This window comes from Scomber scombrus, chromosome 18 (assembly GCF_963691925.1).
Source record: "Scomber scombrus chromosome 18, fScoSco1.1, whole genome shotgun sequence".
NCBI lineage: Eukaryota > Metazoa > Chordata > Actinopteri > Scombriformes > Scombridae > Scomber > Scomber scombrus.
Genome location: NC_084987.1, coordinates 22888807 through 22912253, shown reverse-complemented (window position 1 = coordinate 22912253; position 23447 = coordinate 22888807). Strand labels below are relative to the sequence as shown.

General features: G+C 38.0%; 3 protein-coding genes across 3 annotated transcripts; 1 reads left to right on the top strand and 2 right to left on the bottom strand.

The window, feature by feature from the left end:
• Positions 1-3396: 3396 nt before the first annotated feature.
• On the bottom strand, positions 3397-8944 carry tspan34b (tetraspanin 34b). The gene is made up of 8 exons (XM_062439153.1): positions 8902-8944; positions 6501-6578; positions 5735-5950; positions 5488-5562; positions 5274-5381; positions 5029-5169; positions 4838-4930; positions 3397-3821 (listed from the first exon to the last, which is right to left on the bottom strand). Exons 2-8 carry the CDS (start codon positions 6555-6557, stop codon positions 3762-3764), a joined length of 750 nt encoding a protein of 249 aa, XP_062295137.1. The 5' UTR covers positions 6558-6578; positions 8902-8944; the 3' UTR covers positions 3397-3761.
• A 2823-nt stretch (positions 8945-11767) lies between these two features.
• znf653 (zinc finger protein 653) lies at positions 11768-18556 on the bottom strand. Its single transcript, XM_062439002.1, has 10 exons — positions 18261-18556; positions 18027-18067; positions 16589-16906; positions 15909-16441; positions 15631-15808; positions 14053-14137; positions 13795-13906; positions 13584-13698; positions 13406-13505; positions 11768-13268 (listed from the first exon to the last, which is right to left on the bottom strand). Exons 1-10 carry the CDS (start codon positions 18554-18556, stop codon positions 13091-13093), a joined length of 1956 nt encoding a protein of 651 aa, XP_062294986.1. The 3' UTR covers positions 11768-13090.
• Positions 18557-18836: 280 nt separating this feature from the next.
• On the top strand, positions 18837-23410 carry swsap1 (SWIM-type zinc finger 7 associated protein 1). The gene is made up of 2 exons (XM_062439151.1): positions 18837-19196; positions 20815-23410. Exons 1-2 carry the CDS (start codon positions 18903-18905, stop codon positions 21382-21384), a joined length of 864 nt encoding a protein of 287 aa, XP_062295135.1. The 5' UTR covers positions 18837-18902; the 3' UTR covers positions 21385-23410.
• The last annotated feature ends 37 nt before the right edge of the window (positions 23411-23447 follow it).

The window sequence follows — 23447 nt, the reverse complement described above, 5'->3', positions numbered from 1 at the left end:
TGATTCCGGGGCATAGAACCACAGTCCATGCTGATGAGATACCCCAAGCAGAGAGTTCTGGACAACATATCTTTGAAAAAGCTGCAACATAGACGTTCCTTCCCTATAGACGTCTATGCAAAATAGTACTGTCTAAAGTATGTCCATGCAACTTATTAGGAAGAGATATGATGCAAAGCCTAAACATAGCTGCAGTTCCAACTGACAGGGGATTAAAAGCCCAAAGAATTACCCAATGTTTCGTCCTTGAAGGCCAAAATACCCCTAATTATTGGTACAGTTTAAACCTAGCCACCTCAGGGCCAAGCTCCATAACAACGGCCCTCGAAGAAGCAGCTAAATAAAAAGTGCCCCCCTGGCACTGTAATGATGAGCCCAGATGAGTTACACTGTACTATGTACTATAAAAACACCTCAAGGCCAGACCAAGACTATGAGAAAAAGTTTTTCAAAACCAAACAGACTACTCTACAGTTAACAAGCTTGTATTGGGACGGTAAAGGCAACTGCGCTGCAAGCTGCAGACTGGAGCCTGCAATAAAATCCCTCTCAAAAGTAGCATATAAAAGATTTAGAACCAAAATGATGTATTAATCATTATATTAATGAAGTCATTTGTTTCATTTTACCTTCTACAAGGGATAACTTATCAGACAGTGGTACTGTCCAGCATATTGAAACTGATATCAGCTTTCTTAGGTCTGAATGATTCCTTACACTGTATGTTTTCACCTGGTAAACAGTCAAATGTAAGTGCAAGAGGAAATAAATCAAACAGCCCATAACATACATTAAATGGTGCACGCTGAAATAAACAGACACACTCTTTTTTTCCATGAAATATAAACATGTTAACTGTCAGATCAGACTGTTCACCATGGATTGGAAGCAGCAGTCTGCCATCTTGTGGACATATATTGTAATCCCAGTCTGCACAGGTGGAAATATGACCATGGATGCTATTGAACACATATGAAAGTGTAACGGGAAACTCTTTATTTAGTGCAGTGTTGATGCTCAGCCAACAGATTACCTGATGATATACAATGATATCTCTATTACAGTCAAGTCAAAAACGTCTCACGGTCACTCAGGGGACCATTGTCGTGTTTGTACCATAGACTGTATATGGTTTGTACAAGTCTTGCATGGTATTGACAGAGGCGCTTCTTGTGCCACCTCGTGGTTGGACTCTGGTACTGCGCTGAATTTTTCTATGAGAAATCCTCAAGGAGGTTTGATTTCTTTATGTTAATGTATACAACTTATTACTATTAACACACTATTAACACTATTAACATTAACACATTTTTTTTTTTAGAGATTACGTTTATATTTTGATGTCTGGTTTTTGGTTTATATCATTTTTTGCCTAATTCTTATAGTTAATTGAGCTGATGATGAGAAAAAGACGGTGTGTCAGTCTCAACCAGTGTGTAATTTCAGGGTTGTTTCTATCCCTTTTAATGAAGCTGAAGTACCTTCATTACACATTGTTATATTAAGGTTAGTCGGACAGCTATAGCTCAAAGCTGGGGGGATAGAACATGAATAGCTTATTCGTTTATGTACTGTGTTTGCCATATTGACTGCACTGTATTATTTACTTGTGGAGTCTTGTAGCCATATTGTATCAAATCTCTCTATGTTTTGGTTTTGCTTTATTGCTCACACCACAAAAAACATAATGCTTCTACTCTGGCCTCAGTTAAGGAATTGCACAAGCAAAGGATGGGTTCACGGGTCAAAACAATCATCAGGTGGTCTGTGTTATCGTTAATCCTGTTCATACTGGTCATTAACATATTATGTTCTGTCCTTGTTCTGAGACGTTTAAAAGTTGATCTGAAGGTTAAATGAGACAAACACAAAAAAGAAAGCTTCTTGTACCTTTGTACCTTTTTTAACTTCCGCCAAATTTCAGAATATCCCTATTAGGAAGGTATATCTTAATGGTCAGAATAAACAGGGAGAATTAATTCAGTGAACAAAAATTATTTCACTGTACATATGGGTGCTTAACTATTGTTTTAAGACAGACTTGAAAACTTGTTGTCTAGAGTTGCTGTAAAATTAATGAGCATCTGCTTTGAGAGGTGCCTGTTCAGACAGGCATGTTAGCTATTGTACTTTACTTATATTAACTCACACACTCACAAGTAAACCCCAAGCATGAGGAAGTTTCTTTCCAGTCCATAAAGCAGCAAAAGAAGCCAGAGTCCAAAGTGATCACAGCTAACTCATGTAGATAAAGTACAGCTTTTGGACTCAAAGCTTTGTTGGCAGCTGCTTATTAAATGGAGCCCACTTATCTAAAATTGAGGGGAAAATAATATTTGCTCAGTGACACATTAACACTTACACTCTTACATTTATCAAACTAAATAAACCAACACAATTAGCTTGATCATAATTCAGCTGCATCGTGTATGTGGTGAATGTTATCTTGCCCAAACAAAGTCTTTAATCTCTTGGTGGGAAACCAGAGCTCATATTTCCATTGTTGTTTCCTGCAAATGGCACCTAGTGTTACTAATATCTTTAGCTAACTGATTTACAGTTTAAACTTAGTGACAAAATAGGCACGTTTAACCTTAACCTTTACATACTGAGTCAAATTTGACCCATTTTATCATCTGACAGCAGTAAAAATACTTTGTTCTTTTAGCCTGAAATACAATGACTTCCTCTAAAGTTATCCAGAATATACAAAGAAGGACATATTTCAACTTTTTAAAATCATTTTTGTTGCCTGTTTGACCGATATTTATCATATCATCATTCAAAATGTGTTCATTCTTCACATTTAATATATAATTTCTTGAAATTTTACAATATTTTAGTGTTTTTTATATATTTTATATAGTTCTTGACTGAAACTGAATCCCTGCTCTCTCAAAGCTTCATTAAGGATCAATCATGTTTATTTGTGACTGATGAGGTCTTTATGAATGTGGTTCATTAGTTTGGTATAAAGACTAATTATGAGGAAATATACAGTGAGGGATCAGAATATGAACAGTATGTGAGGGTTAATGGGCTTGCTGACACATATGCTAATTGTGAGACTTGTTTGCTTGTTAAAACAGAAGGATCATTTTTAGGTTTTTTCTCCCAAAGGTTTGTTGGTTCTCCTTCCCTTTGTGAAACTTAGTATAATGTCCACTTATAGAAACACCATTACATGTATGTGAGTAGCTCAAAGACACACCAGGGTCTAGAAACACATTGCATTTTATTTCAAAATTGATCACTTTACATTGTACGTACAAATAATGAATCTTTTCTTTTGCTATATTACAATCTGAATCGTGGCAACAACTTTAACAATAGTGAGCCCTGCCTCTAACATTGACACCAGCCTTTGTTTCATTATCACAATGAACTCAGTTATCATGTAATTCCTCAATGACTGGTAATGTGCTATTGGCAGTAGCACTACTTGACATTTAAAATAATCTTTGGTGAAATATACAATGTCTGTAGCATGGTTCATTAAGGGAACTGTAGTGTTCTTGAGAAATACACAATATACATTCAGAAATAGCATTTATTAGATTTAAGTGTAGTAAAAAATAGATTTGTTATGTCCTTCATTCAGTCATTCTGATTGCACAAAATCTGACATTAACTGTCTTCGATGATGAGGCATTTTTGCAAGATATAGGCATAGATGGCCCGTTACGTCTCTAGAGGTGATACAAGAAGTAGAGAGGCTGCAGTGATTAAAACGATCCCTCTGAGGCCGACACCTTTTGCAGTTAGTCTCCCCTTGATTTTATTTTGCAGTAAAGGGTCATGGAGACAACCATGGCACATATCTGAGGGAAATATACACATGTATTAGTAAAACATGCAATTTAAAAGTACTGTAAGTATATGTGTAAAAAAAAAAAAGAAGAAAAGAATGGATGCTGTTTAATGATATGATATGATAAGATATGATATGATATGATATGATATGAAATAAAATCATATCATATCATGACACAATACAATATACTAATACAGTATACTAAAATACGATAAGATAACATAAGTTATGATACAATACAATACAATGCAATACAATGCAATACAATATGAATGACCGCAATACAATAATATGCCTTAAAGGAAAGGTTTACAACTTTTAAACTTTGTCCTAAAACAACCATTAGATGTCCATATGAACAATGAAAGAGGTTTTCCTCACTGTTATCATTCCTTCTGTTTATACTGACTAATAAAAGATTCCCTTTAAATGTGCTTTCAATGGAAGTGGGGCGAAAAATCCACAGTGTGTCCACACAATAAATTTGCACAAAAACGGATGGACAGTGTTTCCCTGTTGAGCTGTGGTGAAAGTATCGAAACATAGATAGGGACTAAAAAGATTGTAATTTTGAAAGATATCTACTCTATATGACTCATTTGGATGAGGTGGAGATTAAGTTTCATATTAACTTCAGATAAACGTTTAAATACAAGTTTTTCACAGAAGGAGGACTGTGGATTTTGGCCCCCATCACTTACATTGTAAGTACATTATGAAGGGATCTTCTAATGGTCAGTATGAACAGGAGGAACGATGACAGCAAGAAAAACATATGTCAATGTTCATTTGAGCACCTAGATTTCTAGGAGAGACTTGAAAAATTTGAACCTATAATATATGATAATACACGATACATTAAAAAAATGATATGATAATATATATTATTTAAATTCATAATGCATTAATATGCATTGTCATCAACTGCTTAATTTACTGTAATTTTTTTCCTACTCTCTGATGCAATTCAGGCTTTTCTAAAGTGGGCCTTACAAATGAAGAGGGTGTGAAATACAGTCATACCTCCAGTGCTGCAATTCCCAGTGCCACTCCCACAATGACTATGGCGTTGTCATCAATTAGCCTCTTGATCTTCGGGAAGCAACCAGTGATTCCCTGATTTAAAAAATAAAGTGTAAAGGTAAAAGTGGAAAATAACTTTGGATCATGTATGTGGATGTTTTTCTTGTTTCTTCTTCTTACAAAGCCCATACCATGCCACTGTCGATCATCGTTTGATTACATGGGTTATTATTCATGCTTGAACAGCACTGTGGTGGGTATTGGTTGTTGTGGGTCTCATAATATGGAGAGCCCACAAAGTCTGTGGCGTTGTAGAATCCACAACATTTTAGCTAATGCAGACACAAAGAGAGAGTACATGTTACACAAAGCATCACATCACATGAAATGGTGTGAAAAGGTTTCATTTTGTAATTTGTTAAGCAGAATTATGCACCGTGGTCATTGTAGTATTCCACAGTCCTGTGATGTCTGGATTTTCCCCATAGTCCTTCTGGATGTTCTTAACTGCTGCTGTTCCAAATTTCTTAAACAACTCATCTGCCTAAAATACAAGTATATAGTAACGTTAGCATCAAGGTACCAAAAGGCAGCAACTGTCATGATAATCCAGCAACTAAACTCTCTGTGAAAAAGGTTAGGCAACTTACCAAAGGTCTGAATACCAAGACCACCACAGCCCCTGCAACCTCTGCTATGAAGACCACCAAGACTATGATAAAAAACTAGGAGAAAGATCAGAGTGTTATGAATGTTATTGGAGCTTGATAGTGTTATTTGGAAAATAAATCGTGTGCTTTGTTGCTCAGTTAGATGAGGACATTGATACCACTTTGTATCTACCAACATGTCAAATTATTTCTTTATTCCTCCATAAAGTAGCAGACAATAACCTACCAGCATCAGCATACACCTGCTCTCTCTCACAGCTCCACAGCAGCCTAGAAAGCCAATGACGAGCAGGAGGAGTCCTATTGCAATCAGCAGGTAGCCCACATTCAGCACCTGACTGAGCTCTGCGGGTGCGTCTTCGATCTTCCCGAGGAAGCTGAGGATCGAGCCGCTGTCCACCTTTACCCAGATCCCAACACCCAGGATGGCAGCACCAGCCAGCTTAGGGAGCAGGATGGAGAGAAGGGGGGACAGGGAGAGTGGAGAAGTGCAGAAAGTTGTGAGAATTAAGTGAGCACTGAGTCAGTTTTCTTGTCATTGGGAGTACTTTTAGAGACAAGATATATTGCCCTCTGAAGTAGATTGTGATCAACATTTTTCTAATCTATCTCTCACAAGTTCAACAACTCCAGTGAAGTGCTGTACTAAATTACTGAAGTGCCCCTTTAAATGATGTTCATTCACTGAAGTATTTCCGTGAATAACAGTTGGACGTTTGGATTAAAAGAAGGTACATTTTGTATATCTTACTGCTTTAAATAAAATTCTACATTGCAAGTTACATAAAATGGCCCATTGACTAAATTCTGTGCCAAAACATTCCCATTCCCATTTTCTTTACTCTTTGCTTGTATTTTTTGGTACATCTTTCACACTGTAACCTTTACTGTTGATGCACACAGAAGTAAAATGTAAAAGTGTCCGCGTTTTCTCTGTAGAACACAATGAAATCATACTTATTTCTAAACAGACATTAAAAGTCTCCACTTACAAAGATGATGCCATTAAAAATGAACATCATGATTTTGAGGAATCCAAAGCATCCCATTTTTGCTGCGGATTGTTCAACCTACATAGGAGAAAAAAGAAAAAAGGACAAATTGGTCAACCAATACAGTTCAAGTTAGTTGTTGGCTGTGTGCTACCTCTTTAATAATTTTATACCATGTTATTTTTAGCTCTGTGATTTTCATACAGGAACATTTTATATGACCGTAGACAGATTTAACTGCGTCCATCTTTGCATGCAACTTTTCATTCGTCCATTTGCACCAATTTAACAACCATTTGTGAACAGATATCTGTGTGCACACTTGATGACATGTTGTTCAGACTTTCACTACATTGTTATGCCCTTGCAATTAGGTGTCAAATTAACAGTGGGATTGAACTTGTTTCCTCTATGGTGATGTGGGAGAGCAGGGGAGGGGAAAACACCTGGCGCTTTCCCAAGTACTCACCTTTTACCCTTCGTAAGCTTAATAACTTATCTTCCTCAAACACTGAGAGTGACCTCAGCCTTTCATTTCCATTCTAAGGACATTTACTGTTCACATATCACCTTGCATGGAACTTGGGTGAAGGCTTTGTTTGGTTTATAATGAATGGCGGTATGGGGAGAAGTAGATTGAGGAAGTATGCCTCAGTGTGTTGCTGTCTGAAAAGTGTTTCACTAAACAAATGAAATGCTAATCCAGTGGTATGCAAATGAGCAACGAATCCAAACTCAGCTACAAAGCAACGCTATTGACAAGGAAATGTTTCCTCTCTTTACATCTTCCACATTTTATGATCACATTTAGAATATTGTTTTAATATATGTTGTAATTCTTACTAAACTCATAAACATAGAGATGATATAGCTGGACAAACATGTACACAAATGCTGTATATTAAAGCAAAAAGGACTCTAATGTGTTTATTTGCATAAAATAAACACTGGTCAGTGCGTCACACAAATTACTCTGACATGAGCACCAGGGAAGAGGATAGATTTTCTGTTGCTAATACTAAAAAACTATTGAGGTGCAACATTAACAGCCCATTAACTACACTGTCGCCCAAAAAGTTGGAATAAAATATTTTTTACCTCTTTCCATGAAATGATTGTTACAATGTGATTCATTCTTGACAGATAAAGTGTATATCTTCACAAAGGTTTATTAATCAATCTCTTCCAAACATATCAAAATTAACATTTAAATAGGAATAAACAAAGGATTGTGTCTGAAAAAAAATGTATTCCAACTTTATGGGCGACAGTGTATTTCTATATCCACTGACACAAAAACACATGAGTGTGTTTTTCAAGTGTACTCACACAAATGACATAGCCTAATAAATACCTTCCTAAATCACCCTATCTGCAAATCTTGTCCTCCCTTTTTACAACCCGTTTCTGTTTTGGAGTCACCTCAAGATTGTCACTTCCAAATGTGTGAGAGTGTGTGTAGACCTCCCAGATGGGGAACAGTGCCCTTTGTGTGGTATGACAAAGCAGACAAATTGTTGTCCCCAATGACAATGACTGAGCAGAACCCTATTGTGTATAGCAAGAGGCAGCTTTCTGAAAGCTGGGATATCCCTCAGAGCCTCTTCTCACTATTCCTTCATACTTGTGTTACAGTCTTTACAGTTATTTTCACTCCCTCACACATTCAAGAGTATATCTACTCAGAAAAAAACATATCAAATTAACCAAAAGCAGGAAGTAGCTTGACACTTCATTTAGCCTGCTGGTCATCATCAAGTTAATCATACATTTGGGGGCCAGAGAGCAATAGCCAGGATTTGCTTAGAGACAAAAGCAGTTGCCTTGACTCCCAAATCTCCCTTTATTATTTCACTCAGGTTTCCCACTTCCTTGTGGTCAGCTATGTTAACTGATTGCACTCTGAGACCAAGGAGTCAGACTGGTGATGTATTAACAATTTAGTCACATGCAAATACCCCAGCAATGTCTGAAAAAGGACCCAGTGTGCAATGGCAACATATCTTTCAATATCAAGAACTGTATCTTGACTAGCACAGGTGTCAAAGCTTCATATCTGTGCGCTGAATGTAAATCTTCATGAAATGCAGTACTGCTCCATTATGTTATGTTAAATAAGTCAGAAGATGGACTATGTTGTGTATTTGATGGGCAAGAAAACCTTGTCTCCGCAACATCCATCAAAAACAGGGACAGGCAAATCTCAAAGGACGCCATTGATAGGAATAATTGCAGGCAGGTCTCAGGAGACAGACAAAGGATCATTGTTGGATGGGTCCCTCCCTATGTTGGTACAGCATTTGATTTTACCAATAAAAAATAATCAACAGATGTAAAACTGTCACAAAGAAGCTACCATGTAACTCACATTCAGTCTAAGTCAAGTTACTCTTCGGCTTACCTTTCAGAGGAGATATCCAAGGGATGTGCTCTTAGGCTTGGTCACTCGTGGGGAGTCTCTACCTTCACTCCAGAGATGGAAGCTGTTGCTACACACTGTGAGATAACAGGAACACAGAAGTGTATTATTCTTCTGTCCTCTAAAAATGACTCACAATATACTCCCTGTCTCTTGCTTCCTATGGCTCTGTTACTTTTGAAAGAGCCTCCGAGTGACTTTTTCAGCTCTCTGCTTATTTTAAGTCTGTTGGCTTGTCATAAGTACTGGAAAGGGAGGGGGGGAACTGATGGGCGTGACCTAGGCAGCAGAGTAACAAACATCACCATGGAGTTGGACAGCTCAGCCCTGAGGGAGGGACTGGGAGAGAGGGAGAGGTAGCACCTGTGTGTAGTTACACTGATGTTTTCATGTACATATGCCTTGAGGTGTGAATTTGAAGACAGCTTGTGAATATGACAAAATAGTATGACCATTTGTAATTCTAACCTTTGTAGTTAATTGGACATTTATCTTCCTTCCACATAGTATTTGAGATGTTCCAGTCTGGTTTCAGATCTAACCCAAAACAGCCTTTATCAGAGTATTAAGATCAAAAGGAACTAGCATTATAGTTTTTCTTAACCTCAGAGCTACCTTTGACAAGCTGCTTCATGATATTGTATTTCAAAGACTAAGACTCTGAGTTGGTCTATCGAACCCTGTTCCTCTTCTTACTTAAAGGACAGGAGCTTCTGTACAGTGTATTGGTTTAAAATCAGTTCCACAGGGATCAATTATAGGAACACTGCTTTTTAACTTACACATGCTGCCAATTAAAAACATTAAAGCTGCATTAATAATTATTTTTAATATTAATGGTGGGTAAACATGACTATGAAAAATATGAAAGGTGTTGCCACTAGTAACAAACCCACAGGTAATTATTATCTGACTCTGCAATTCCACTCAGCTCATTGTTTTGGTTTAATGGCCTTAAACTTCACTGTTTGGGTCGACATTATTTACAGTTACATCAGGCAACTGTTTTCAAGCTCTGATAAACCCATTGTTCACTATCTGTTACCTGCTTAGCACAAAACAGCAGGCAAAGTTAATAACTAGGTGATTAACATATTGGAGCATTTAGCAGTAAAAAAGCCAGATCTAACCCCAGTACGGAACAGAACAGAACCTTGTCGAAGTAATCTGTTACCACAAGATCACCACTGATTAAAAAACATATTCTATCTTTGTTTAGCTTAACCTAATGCTGCCTTTAACATAGTTGATCATGATATACTAATTAAAAGGTGGTCTGTAGTTTTAAATCTGCTGAAACAAAAATGTTGTCAAGGGTTTCACAAGGGTCAATCCTAGCACCAGTGCTTTTTACTTTATACATGCTCTTGCTTTGTAACATTAAAAGTAAACATGATACATAGCAATCATTCATATTACGACAATTTGAAAGTGAGCAGAACTATTTTTTCTCTCTTAAAAAAAAATATATATATACATCTCAAGCTGATACAGAGACACTGGTCCTTTGATGCATCTGAGACATTTCAGGGTACCGTAAAGGTCTTAATAAAAACCCAGCCGAGTCTTTGTGTATACATGTAAAACTCAATATATTACTCCCGTATTTAAATCACTTAATTGACATGAGAGAGTGAGATGTCTTCCAACTGTGTCCACATTCACAGGGCGTTGCAGGTCTTTTGTAGGGAGGGTGGTCTTACCTTATATTTAGTTTTTGTTGCTGTTTGAAGTTTGTTGTATTGTATTGTATGTTGTAACCATTTTAATAAGGCACACTGACTTAACTTTTTAAATATAACTAAAGTTGCCACATCTTGCCTGGAAAACATTAACATTTAATTACTCACCATAACAGGAAGAGATCTGTCAGATGGTGTCTACACCAGCTCAGCTTTCCAAATTACGTCAGTAAGTTGAATGTTTCTCAATATTTTACAGTTTGACATTGACTTTATCTAACCTTCACTATCATTTAAAAAGGAGGTGAAGAAACAGGAGAGTGACGTGGAAACTACAAACTCAAATGCAAATAATGTGGGATAGATGATTTACATCACATGAATACTGATAATCAGTCATAGTATGTCAGTGGTGACATACCATGTGACTGATAAGAGAAGGTGTGGTGTGAACGTAAGGTGTATGATGTCATTAATAAATTGTCATATTCAAATGACTACATACAGTAAATATTTGTGAGATTATTGTCAACATCAATTTTACATTAATAAATATGTTAATTTCAAAATCCAAAATCATGTCAGCATGACAAGCATCACAAACAGGTCTAGCAAGTTGGACACATCAGAACGTTCCCTCAGGCTAAACCTTATTTACACACACATCAAGAAACCAGTTACATAGCCAATATTCAGCTGACTGAAAGCGTCCAGCATCAGTCATTTTATGACTAGGTGTCATGACACTTGTGCTTTTCATGACGTTTTTTTCTATTTATGCACACCCACACTTGATCACAAAAGTGCATTATGCAAGAGGCACAAATAAACTACATATTATTAACCAAATAAGTGCCTTCAGAAAAAGAATGGCACAATACAAATATGAGTCACATACTTTAGTCATCAGTTACCAGAACCGACAGAAGGAAGTTAAAGTGTATAGTCGATTAAAAACTGAAATACTGTTAGAACATGATAAGAATTTTCCTGAGAAACTGTTACATTAAACATACAGGATTTTCTAATTATTGCATGTGAGTCAAGACACACTGATAGCAAAAAAAGTGAAAAAAGATATTTTAATTTCAATAACTCAAACGGAAGAACCTACATTTGCAACAGCAAAAGCAGTGTATTGAAACACACCAGGGTCAAACCTTAATGTCATTTTCAGTCTTAACTTAACAACAAACATCTGTATTCATATTTCATATTTCATTTCATATTTTCATACTTACATACCTTACTGGTTTGTCATTAATAATCTTTTTGGTGGTGCACTCATGACCCGAATAACCATACTTAATATTAAAAGAATCATACCAGTGTTTTTCTTTTTTTTTTATTAAACGCATTTAATATAAATCATGTGCATGTTACATTTCTGCCGAACACTTTCCATGGCCTACCAAAATATTTCCTTTAATGGAAAACATTTTCTATCAAACTTTAACTGACTGCTTGCTAAGCCATACTCCCGTTTACTGTTGCAGAGCCTGTCAAGCTTTTCATTCTTGCACTGGATATATTCTATTTTTTAATGAAGAAAGTCAGCGCCCTCACCAGTTGAAGACATGAAGATAAAGAAACAACATTGCTCATGTATTGCAGTGTAGAGCTAGTTAGTTCTCTATGTATGTATGATTCTGCAACTAAATACCAATGTGTAAACCAATTTTATGTTTGCTGAACTGTAAGTACTATCCAAATTCAATAAAGAGCAGGATGGTGCTAACGTTAGCTTAAACATTAGCCTAACACTTTGTAGCATTCAGGACCAGCTTTCACACAGTCAATGCGCTAGGTGTGAACAGGGCTTTTTTTTCTAAATGTAACCTGTAAAGTTACAAAATAACATAATATGAAATGCCCCTGACGATTGAAGAACAACTAAATAACTCGTGTGCGTAGTAAGCTAGTTAGCTGGACATGCTATCCTTTACATCTCATGTTAGAGCTGATTAACACACATTTTCATCTTTTCCTCACAGTTTTTCTCTTGTATTTTTGGTTTTTGAGGGCAAAAAAACCCAGAACCACCATTTAAACTCTTGGTACACAGAGTACTGCTTTTATCACAACCCTGTGCACACCACTTCAACATATGAAGAAACCCAAAGCTTGACAGACCTGCAGTGCCTACTAGTTATGGTTGCTAAGCTATGATTAGAAAACCGATGTGCACAGGAGGGGTTTAGAAAATGGTCAACAGTAGATTACGCCTTTTTTTCCTGCTGTACTAAACATGTTCAAAACCCATGTTTGGGGCCTATACTATAAAACAGCTTGTGTCCTGCACTGCTGTTAGACTAGCCCACTTTTGCCTTTAACCCAGTTTAATGTTCATATCCTGGACATGACAGGCAAAACAAACACAGCAAAGGAAAGTTTTTTTCTCTTCACCAGATGTCTTCCTTTGGTTTCCAAGGGCCCACCTGCACTTGCTGGTTGGTAATGTTAGCTCCCATCAGCAGTGTCTGAACACTTCAGGTTGCCTGCTTATCCGGGTGGCTCTTTAGCTTGTGGAATTTAACACTGTCCAGCTTTTCAAACCTCTTGTCGCAGAACTCGCATGTGAAGTTGTAGTGGGCCTCTGTAGTGTGCTTCTTCATGTGCCAGTTCAAGGATGCACGCTGACGACACTGGTAGCCACAGATTTCACATCTGGCAGATGATGACGTGGGAGAAGAAAAGACAGATGAAGCACAGAGGAAAAGAGTGACAGACTGGAACCCACTCAGTGCAAACCCCCACCCCCCCAAAAAATAAAATAAAATCTATTTTCAGCATTAGTAACTTACTGGAGTGGTGTTTCTCCTGTGTGAGTCCGCCTGTGAACCTCCAGGTGATTTTTACGCTTAAATGATTTTCCACATGTCTCACAGATGAAATCTCTCACCCCTGTAGAAAAATTCTGTTACGTTTGAAGGTTTATGAAGATGAGATTCTGACATGACAGGTGTGTCTTTGTGAGCCCACCTGAATGAATGATCATGTGGCGATGCAGGTGGTTGGACAGGTAGAACTTTTTTCCGCAGCCTGGATGGGGGCAAACCTTGGTCCTCCCTTTCCTGTGCACAAGGTTCACGTGATTCTACAGAGAGTAGGGAGTAGAACAAAGAGGCGTTCATTTAATCTCCTGTTAACAACAAACTGAAATGTTAGGTATAAATAAAAAACATTGTTTTACCTGAAAGCTGCTAATTGCTACATAGACTTGACTGCAGCCCTCGTATGGGCAGTGGAACATCTTGAGCATCCCGTCAGCCTCAATGACTGGACCTCGCCTGTTTCTCTTTGACCTGACGCCACAAAAACAGAGACTGAAGGCTTAACAAAATGGTATACCTGTAAGAGAGATGGATTACCATCTCTGGACCTCCTAGACCTCAAATCCTTCTCAAATTTGTCTTCCCCATCCCCCATGAAGAGTATATGCACCACAAACCTGCTCAGACTCCGCTGCAGCTCCCTGTCACTGCTTAGCTCCGGAGTGTCAACGGTGGGCTGCAGCAACTGCTTGTCACTCAAATCTGTAGAAAATAGTGCAAAAACAGATTATATAAGCGCCCTAAAATGTCCACGTTCCAGACTTCAAAACTCAGCACTCAAGGCCTTTGGCCTTAAGTCTGAAAGGGGGCTGGGTCACAAAAGGATAGAACATGTTATAAAATGGGATTGGAGACATTGATCATTGCTGAGATCTTGACCCTATCAGCCATGTCAGAGTATTTTTCGGGACAACTCTGAATAAGATTGACATTTTCAGTAAGTATACAAACTAAACCCTCAATATGAAAATAAACATGTAAATAACACAATCTACTACTATTAGCAGATGTGTCTTTTCATATCCCCATTTGCAGCCCTGTTCTGTCTAGATTTCACTGATATGCAAAGTGTGCAGATTTGCATTTGCAGGGGACATCTTAACATTTGGAGTCAGTAGTGATGGGCAGACAATAACAAATAAAAAACAAGGCTTTTTTTCACTGCTGTGAAGGGTGCTGTTCCAATATGTTGTGTTGCAACTTATGTCAAATGAAGAATATCATGTGGCTGATAACTTCCAAAGCTTCAAATATCACTGTTGGTTCAGAGATAATCCAGCGTGACAGTGAGAATAAACTTTTCAATGTGCAAACATCTACACCACCTTTAGTGCACAACACTCCTTTCTATGGAAGATCAGTTCTGCCAGGTAAAGAAAAAAAAGATGAAAAGCTAAGAATTAAAAAAATAAAACTAGTCAAGGTAAATCAATGTCAATAATATAATTATGACAAAATTATAAGACAAAAGTTTGACTTTTAAAGTCAAATTAAGAGATAATGTGTAAGAATGTTAACTTTCTGAGCCAGACAGTAAGTTATAGCTTTTAGTACTCCAACCTTTATGTTAATTATCAATTATTTTGTTGATTATTCTTTGATTAATCTTTTGGTCCATAACATATCAGAAAGCCTGAGGCAGTGTAAACATAAACCTAAAAAATGTTACATATGACAAAGAAAAGCGGCAAATCTTCACATTTGAGAGGTTGAAACTTGAACATTTTTCTAATTTTGCACTTTTAAAAAAACGTAATATTTTGCTGCTAAACAATATGGATAAGTAAGTGTGATAATGAGAGATGTCTGGTATGGTGATGTACACAAGAAATACATAATGAAGTATGGTAACTGATGTAATAAGGTAATGAAAAGAACTGAAGTAATGAAATGTCACCTAAATATCAACCATGTGCCCATAGTGGACACTAGGCCTTCACCACATTAATAATGTTTTATATGTAGCCTTCTTGGATATATTTATTAATGATTTTACTGCTGCATATTGCACAAGAACATGTATTTATTTCAAATGTTATAAAAACAATATGTAGCATTTTGAATCTATAAAATCACGATGTGCTGAGATGCTATAACTTCTGCAAACCACTAGATGTCACTGTGCTTGCTGTGTTTAAAGCCCGAAACTTTATAACCTGCCCATTACTGCAGTGCCACTTCTAAATGTAGCTAACCTGTCATGGAGTCTTCATCCTCCACTGTTCTGATTTTTGAGTCAGACTCACAAACCGGGTTGTAGGTGACACCCCCGATGACAGTGCAAGTGACTTCCTCCACGTTTCCGCCCCCCATGTTGAGCTGGATGCCTTCTGATGCGAGCGCCTCGTAGCTGGGACCAGTGATGATAATTAACTGGGGGTGACAGGGGAGAAAAAATGGAGAAGCAATGTAAGTTTTGTGTAAAGCAGTAACACAATTCTACTTCCTTTAAACGTCTCATGAATTAACCCACCTGTGAACCTTCCAAAGTAGTCCTCTGGTCAGGAATCTCACAGCTGGCTACCACCGTCTGCAAAGTCTGAGGGTCAAACAGCTCTCCTTGCTCTTGAACCTGCATGGGTGGCGGGACCGACAGCTCAGCCTGAGCGCCCAGCCGCACTGAGTCGCTCAAGCTCTGCGACAGCACTGGGTCCTCATCCGTCTTGTCCAATTTATCGGCTAAAGACGCCGTCACGGTAACACACTCGTAACCGTGTGGTATAGTCCTTATTTCTTCTTCTCCGAGACTCTCCCTTCCTCCCTCTTCATCTCTGCCTTGCCTCAGATCCTCAGCCTCCTCCTCTGAGTCGATGGAATGAAATGTTGCTTCGGGGGAGCCCTGCTGTTGCTCCATCACCATCTCCATCTCCCACACAGGCTGCCCTGTCAGCGGGACATCCTTGGAAGAGGCCTCTATACTGGGCTGGTGGTTCAGAGCTGCAGCCTGTTCTATTGGACTCATGGTGGTATGTTGTACTTCAGGAACATCCACATTTTTTCCCAAATCTACAGAAAGGCAGATAAATAATTGTATTTTTATAATTGAGAAATAAAATATTGTAGATATAAAAAGGTTTCATTTTTCCTGATAGACATTTACAACAAAACTAAAAAGCCCTGACTGAGTCAAAGTTTAAAGTGACCATTCCTCACCTTTGTATTGTTTGTGAGCCTCTTTTCTTCTCCTCCTGCTCACTACACCTTTCGTCACAGGCAGGTCTGTTTTTGCCGAAGTCTCTTCATCGCCCTCTTCGTTCATTCCCCCCTCGTGCTCAGAGTCGCTCACCTCCCTCGGCAGTGAGAACAGGTATTGCACGAAAGAGTGGTCAGAGTCACATTGCCAGATAGCAGCAGTGGAGAAGTTGGGCTGGGGCTCCAGGGCTCTGAGCTGGGGCTCGTGAGGGCAGGAGTGCGCATGTTCCTGGTACCAGCAGACCAGGCTCTGCAGGCTGGACACACGCTCCTTCCTACCTGGGAGACGACAACAAAAAAAACCAGGGGACAGATGAGTGAAGAACCGGTGAATGCACTGATCAGATTCAAGGTCCTTTAAAACCCCTTGTTGATTTTTTTGACAACATGTCTGAAAGCCTGAGGCTACGTCATCAAAACCTAAAAAATTGAAATTTACTATCACGTGATAAAGAATGAATAAATAAATCTTCACATTGAGAAGTTGGAACTTGATGTTTGTAATTTGTGCTTTAAGAGCAACATAAACAACAATTTTCATCAATTTATTAATTTAATTAATAATTTCAGCTACAATACCTATATAAGTAATGAATGCATATTTATACTTTTGGTCAAAATGATGAGATAGTAAGTCATAGTTTTGAGACAGCAAGTCAAAACTACTTAAAAGTATTATTATAATTATCTCACAGTTTTGACCGAAAAAGTTAAAATTGCAACTTATCTCTAGGGCTGCGTCTAATGATTATTTATGTTGCTGATTCATCTGCCAGTTATTTTCTTGAACGACTGATTAATCCCTAGGTCTATAAAACAATCACAAAACAATCAAACATTCCAACAAAATTTCCTGAGCCCAAGGTCAAGTCAAAAAATGTTATTTTGTCTGACAAACAGTCAAAATATTTAGTTTACATAGATGTGAAGACAGGAAAAAGGAGGAAATTCTCTCATTTGAGAAGCTTGAATTATCAAAAAATTGGCACATTTGCTTAACAATGTCCTAAACAAGTAATCAGTTGTCAAATTAGTTGCCAATACATTTTCTGGCAATCAACTTATCAATTAATGAATCAGCCCATAATTAATACGACTTTGTGAGTCAAAAATATGACTTATTATATGACATGATCATAGTGTTACTTACCATCTCATAACTTTGATGTATTATCTCATGATTTGGATTCATTGTGAACATTTTAATGTGCTCATGTTTCACTTATTTCTTTTGGCTGTGTGGGAGCAGTTAGGATTATTGAAGCAGACTTAGTAGTTAACCTTTGTGAAATGTTAACAAATATTTCATTCATTGCCTATCCAGAGTGACATTTAATCTGCAAACTGGCTTCATGCAACCCATGTTCTTTCTAAGTTTTATAAGTTAAGGAGCACTCACCTTTTTTCTGTTTAACGGAGACTTCTGAGGCAGTCTTCTTCCTGTAATGCAGAATCACATCATTTAGTCACTGACTGGTTAGGATTAGCAGAAACAAACCTCTCAATACAAACACTGGTGGCTGACAGGACAGAAGGAACATGCAACTAATAACATGTGAGCAGACTGATTTGATAAACATGTGTCTTGTTAGGAAATGTCATCGAGAGCTAGAGCTAACCTGAACACACTTACCCGCATTGTTTCTGCTGGTATTTGTCTCCATATGTGGAGTGCAGCAGGATCAGATACTCTGCCAGCCCAGCATCACTCAGACTGGTCCGCCTGCGGAGCTCACTCCACAGCTTGTGCGACTCTCCCAGGTACACCCGCCGTACATCGTACTTCTTTCGGGATTCAAGACGCCTCTGTGCTCGATCCGTGTCTGTGAGCCTCGGTCGCCCCCTGCAGCGCCTCAAAACACCGCTCCCTTGGTCCCCAGCGAGGTCGGCGTCCAGGGGAACCTCCAACTCTGTCAGGCTATTCGCCATCTTGGCCACAACAGCTGGTGTTGTGATTACCCAGAGGTCCGGAAGTTGTTTTCAGAGCTGAGAGGAAGCGTTCATGAAGACGCGGACTCTGCTTGTTTTCTCACACCAAAGGGTTGTTAACTTTCCTCAACCAGTATTAAACACAGTTGTGCATCATAGAAGTAATTATGAGTCAAACTGCTGAGAAATGTGCCGGTTGTGTAGGCGGAGAACAGCGGCGGAACTTTACATTAAATCAAAGTGTTTTTCACCCGGACCAAAGCAACACGAACACCAACGTGAAACATGTAAACAGACGCGGGAAACTCCAGCTTGAAAATCACTGTCGGGAAACTCACTAGAGTTTATGGTCATGACAGACATTTTAGCACATGTGTTTAGGACTTTTATGTCACAAAGCGAGCAGAGGAAGGAGCTCGACGTCCCTCCTCCTCTTCCTCCTCTTCCTCCTGAAGCCGGCTGCAGCACAGTGCTACTGGTCGGAGAGCGGAGCACCAGCCGCTCGTTGCTGCTGCTGGCGGCCGTCACAGCGGCCTCACAGATGGGCATGAGAGTCATGTTCTTCACCCAAACACAGATCCAGAGCCTGCCAGTGTCTCTGCAGAAATGCGTCCCCAGCCTGAGCCCAGAGAGTCTAAAGGTAGAGGTTATACTCAACTGTGTGCTTAATGTTCTAAATAAATATACATTACACAGATAAAATGTAATTTACACACTGAAAGGTCCTCTCCAGACATGTTTTTAGGTGTGTATAAAATAAACTACAGTGATCAATTTAACACATTGATTTGGGTCTAGTATGTTTTTTCCACAATTAAAATCCTTTAAATTGCATCTACTCCTTCTCCCTCATTAATAATGCCACAATCTATGAATGTGCAACTATTTTTGTTGTTTTCTAAAGTTTTCCTGTTGGACACAAGATGTCTCCTATGTCACTGTAAAGTCAACTCTGTGTTTGTGCAATGGATGCTTCAAATTTCTACATCACACTTGTGTTGAAGTTGAACACTGGATCCATGATTTGTGTCCAAACTATTGATGATGATGATGATGATGATGATGATATCACAGATCATGCTCGTAGGCCCGCCCCTTAAAACTGGATTTTTAATGAGCTCAGAGAAACTTTCCAGTCCACCTTAAACTCTGCACATACATCATTCTGCACACTGAAGCTCAACCAACCAATAGAAGGAGGAACACGAGGATGCATAAATCATGAACTCTGGAATATTTAATGAGGGAGAAGCAGTAGATGTCATTTTAAGTATTTTAACAAGATAATTGAACTTTTTGAATGGAATGGAAAAAACATATCAGACACAAATTATTATTATTCAAAGAGTATTTTATATACACATTAAAACATGTCAGCAGGGGATATTTAGCATTTATGACTTATTGGTGTGAGAAGTCAGTAGCTTTAGAAAGTGAAACATTTAATTAATGACTTTATTTGCATGTGTAACTGCAGAATTGATGATTATTATCCTTTATTAATGGTTTATTAGAAAGTGAGAAAGTGACTTTTAAAGACTCAACTTAAGAGAGACAGGTATTTTTTTTACAAGCTGGCAACTCAAGAATGGTTGTTAATGGTCAATAAATAATGAGATGATTAACTAAAGATAAAGCCAATGTAAAGGTTTCATATGAGGAAGTGGTTCCTTTGCTATTTAAAAAAAGAATCTCACTGATACAAGGCCTGATTTTATAGGTTGTTTTGGCTTTATTAACTTGTAAACAAACATATTTATTTCTAAGTTAATGTTAGTAAAAGCTCAAATCCACTCTGTCATCATGTTTCTTGGGCACTCAACCACATTTTATGGTCTTCCTCATCAGATCAGAGTTGGTCAGTTGTCATAGAGACACAGCTCTCCATGACACCTTCAGGGTAGCTTGAGGTAACATGAAGACAACTGAGCAAACTCAATTCACTGAGGAAGAATGTGAACGGTGGTTTCTTAATAAAAAAATGTTGCCAAGTGTGTTCCGGGCTTTGTTATGCAAATTATTTGTTGCAGTCCTTTAATTGATGACTTTTTCATGACCAATTAATGTGTTGATTATAAGTTTAGTTTTTATAGTACACATAGTTATTAGCAGATTCGTTTTTAGATAGAATTAATCATTAGTTTTTCTATAAAATGTTCAAAAATAGAAAAAAGCCCATCACAACAGTCCAGGCTGACCAGCTGTCTGGACTCCCTCAGCCTTTATCTGACAATTTAGGTTTTTTTTCTTCTTTAAAGAAAATCCAGTTTTCCTATCCCAGGACAGTGGAGGAGCTGCTCCAGCAGGTGGCCAGCCTTCACGAGTCCCCCAACACATCCCCCATACCTCCCTCACTGATCATAGTTGACAGGCTGGAGAGTTTCCTGTGTGCTCCTGCGGGTGACAGCTACAGTGGATTTCACTCAGGAGAGCAGTCCAGTGCCGCACACCTGTCTGCACTCTTATGCGACACAGCTGCCTTTCTCACACAAGTCCTGCAGCAACGGGCGTCGAGCTCGGCCCCTTGCCGTGTCATCGCCTCTTTTCAGCCAGAGAGGGACACCGGGAAAGACAGTGGGGGGCCATCTGCTACAGATCCCATCCTTGATGTCCTCGATCGTTATTTCAAGATACGATGTACTCTGGACCGAGACAGAAGCTATGAAGCTGCAGCAGCTGGACTGCAGGAGATATGGAACATTTACCTTTCTGGGACGGGCATCAGAGACACCTCTTCCACCAAACACTGTGATGACAGGCCAGGTGTAGCCCAGGAGTGGCAGCTGTTCATTTTTCCTGATGGTTTAATGGAATTTAAATTGGTCTAAAATTGGCTTGAGATGTGGCTGATTAGTTGCTCACTCATGGAATTTTGTTCAGAGGAAATGCTCATTTTCACCAACGCCCAACTTTAGATTTGAGCAGTTAGACATTTCCAGTGAAAAGAAGATCTGGTGCAGTGTGACAGCCTTCAGTCACTATTATACCTCATTCCTTTGAATGAATGACATTGAGCAGATATCTTTAATGAGCAAAATAATATTTTCTGCCATGGCTTTCCGTTCATTTAGCTGAGCAGTTCTTGCTTCTGCTTTAAGTCCATGTGTTAACATTTAAACCTCACTCTTACTTCACCTTATTGCCTTATCACTGACACTGTATAGCATGCAGCAATCTGTTTACTTTGCAGACAACAGTTAACAGGACCACAATGGTTGTAGATGTATAACATTTAATGACTTTGAATTGTAAATGACATAACGTTTCTCAAACATAAGAATAAAATATTACACTGTACATAGACATTGAAGAATGTGATAGTCTTAAACTGAGCAATGGTTCCCTCCCAATTGGGACCCCTTAAAGTGAAGTCTACTTGTGAGCATTTATCACAAGTTGTTTGTACCCTAAAAATGTAAACACTTAAACCAAAATGTGTTTTTTCCCTTCTGAGATTGTAAATTGAATTGATTGAATTCTTCTTCTAAACCTGACGAGGTAAAACTACTAAGTAAAAGTATTTCACATTTAAAATAAACATATATTTTAAATAGTGTCTCAATTTTTTTTCTTCTTTCTTATCCCTTTTAATCATTTGTGACCCATCAGGTTGGGAACCACTGGAGTATTATACATTTGCGACATGTGGCTGATATCACATTTAGAGTATTTTATGAATCAGAAAAAATGATAGAAAATATTAATTAAAAAATATAAACAATGTTATTATCAGGAGAAAATATTTTAAATGTTTCTGAAAATGAAAAACATGGTACAAATATTACTCATAAGTAAGCTACTAATGAGGAAATGCACACTAAAATATTCACCCTAAGAAAGGGATATCCACTACTTCAGTGGATAAATAACAAAGACCCTTTTGTGTCTCACTCTGCCATGATATGAATTTAAAAAATATAAGTCAACATTGTAAATAAATGTAATTATAAACTTTTAAAGTAGCTACAATTTCAATTAATTTTTATAATTCCGTTACTTTACATGTTAATCTATTATAATGCACTTAATCATACTTAAGCCACAAAAGCAAAGATAAAATAACAGAAGGAAATGATTCAGTTTGATTTCAGAACAACTGCTGAGACTAAAAATGCCAAGGTTAAGACATTATGATATGGCATTAGTGACTAAAAACAACTTAAACATTGATGAAAAAGAGAGTTATTAACAGCTACAGTGACCTGAGAATGAATATTGCCTTAAAACTTTCCTGCACAGCCTACAGTAGAAGTATTTCATTTCATTTGTTCCAGGATACTGTGTTTGGGAAATGGCAACTACTTGCAACCAGTTTGAATGTTCTCTGAAACAACTGTGATAAAACACAAAAATCATCATATTATGTACAAATACAGTGAGTTTCTTAGGAGTGAATGCTGCATGATTTAAATTACTTTTTTTTTTTTCTTTCTTTTTTTACAAGTATGAGGCTGGAAATATTCTACATATTGTTTGAATGTCAACTAATCCCATCCAAAAACGTGGTAGTCCGTCTCAGCCCTTTCTGACTTCCCTACTTTGTTCTCAAGCCCATTTGTTACTCCTGAAGGTGACACATGTATGGTTTCAGTTTTTAAAAAAAAGACTCTGTAATTTCCTCAAACAGTTGGGCACTGTAGAGTTCAGCAAACATTACTCAAACAGAAGTAAATAGTGCATTTGTTCAGGACTATTTTCAGTCATGGATTAATACATATGTGGTTCACTAGTGACTATTTGCGGCTCTATGATGGTGTATGAGTTTGACTTGATGTAATCTACAGTACCCATGCTCATCACAATGACTATGACAAGGACCAGGTCACCCAGTGCAACAGTTTGACTTGAGTTTTTTATAGTCTTAAGCATAGCTTGTGGTGTGGAGCTATGT

Bases quoted from the DNA above. Each gene is read 5' to 3' on its own strand.
- tspan34b (XM_062439153.1), bottom strand. From the start codon at position 6,557: ATGGGATGCTTTGGATTCCTCAAAATCATGATGTTCATTTTTAATGGC. The intron at 5,951-6,500 runs GTAAGTGGAGAC...CTGCTCCCTAAG, and splicing joins TTTTTAATGGCATCATCTTT to CTGGCTGGTGCTGCCATCCT. The intron at 4,931-5,028 runs GTATGGGCTTTG...TTTTTAAATCAG, and splicing joins CGATGATCGACAGTGGCATG to GGAATCACTGGTTGCTTCCC.
- znf653 (XM_062439002.1), bottom strand. From the start codon at position 18,556: ATGGCGAATAGCCTGACAGAGTTGGAGGTTCCCCTGGACGCCGACCTC. The intron at 14,138-15,630 runs GTTAGCTACATT...TATTTTCTACAG, and splicing joins GGATGAAGACTCCATGACAG to ATTTGAGTGACAAGCAGTTG. The intron at 13,506-13,583 runs GTGGGCTCACAA...ATTTTTCTACAG, and splicing joins CCACATGATCATTCATTCAG to GGGTGAGAGATTTCATCTGT.
- swsap1 (XM_062439151.1), top strand. From the start codon at position 18,903: ATGGTCATGACAGACATTTTAGCACATGTGTTTAGGACTTTTATGTCA. The intron at 19,197-20,814 runs GTAGAGGTTATA...TCTTCTTTAAAG, and splicing joins TGAGCCCAGAGAGTCTAAAG to AAAATCCAGTTTTCCTATCC.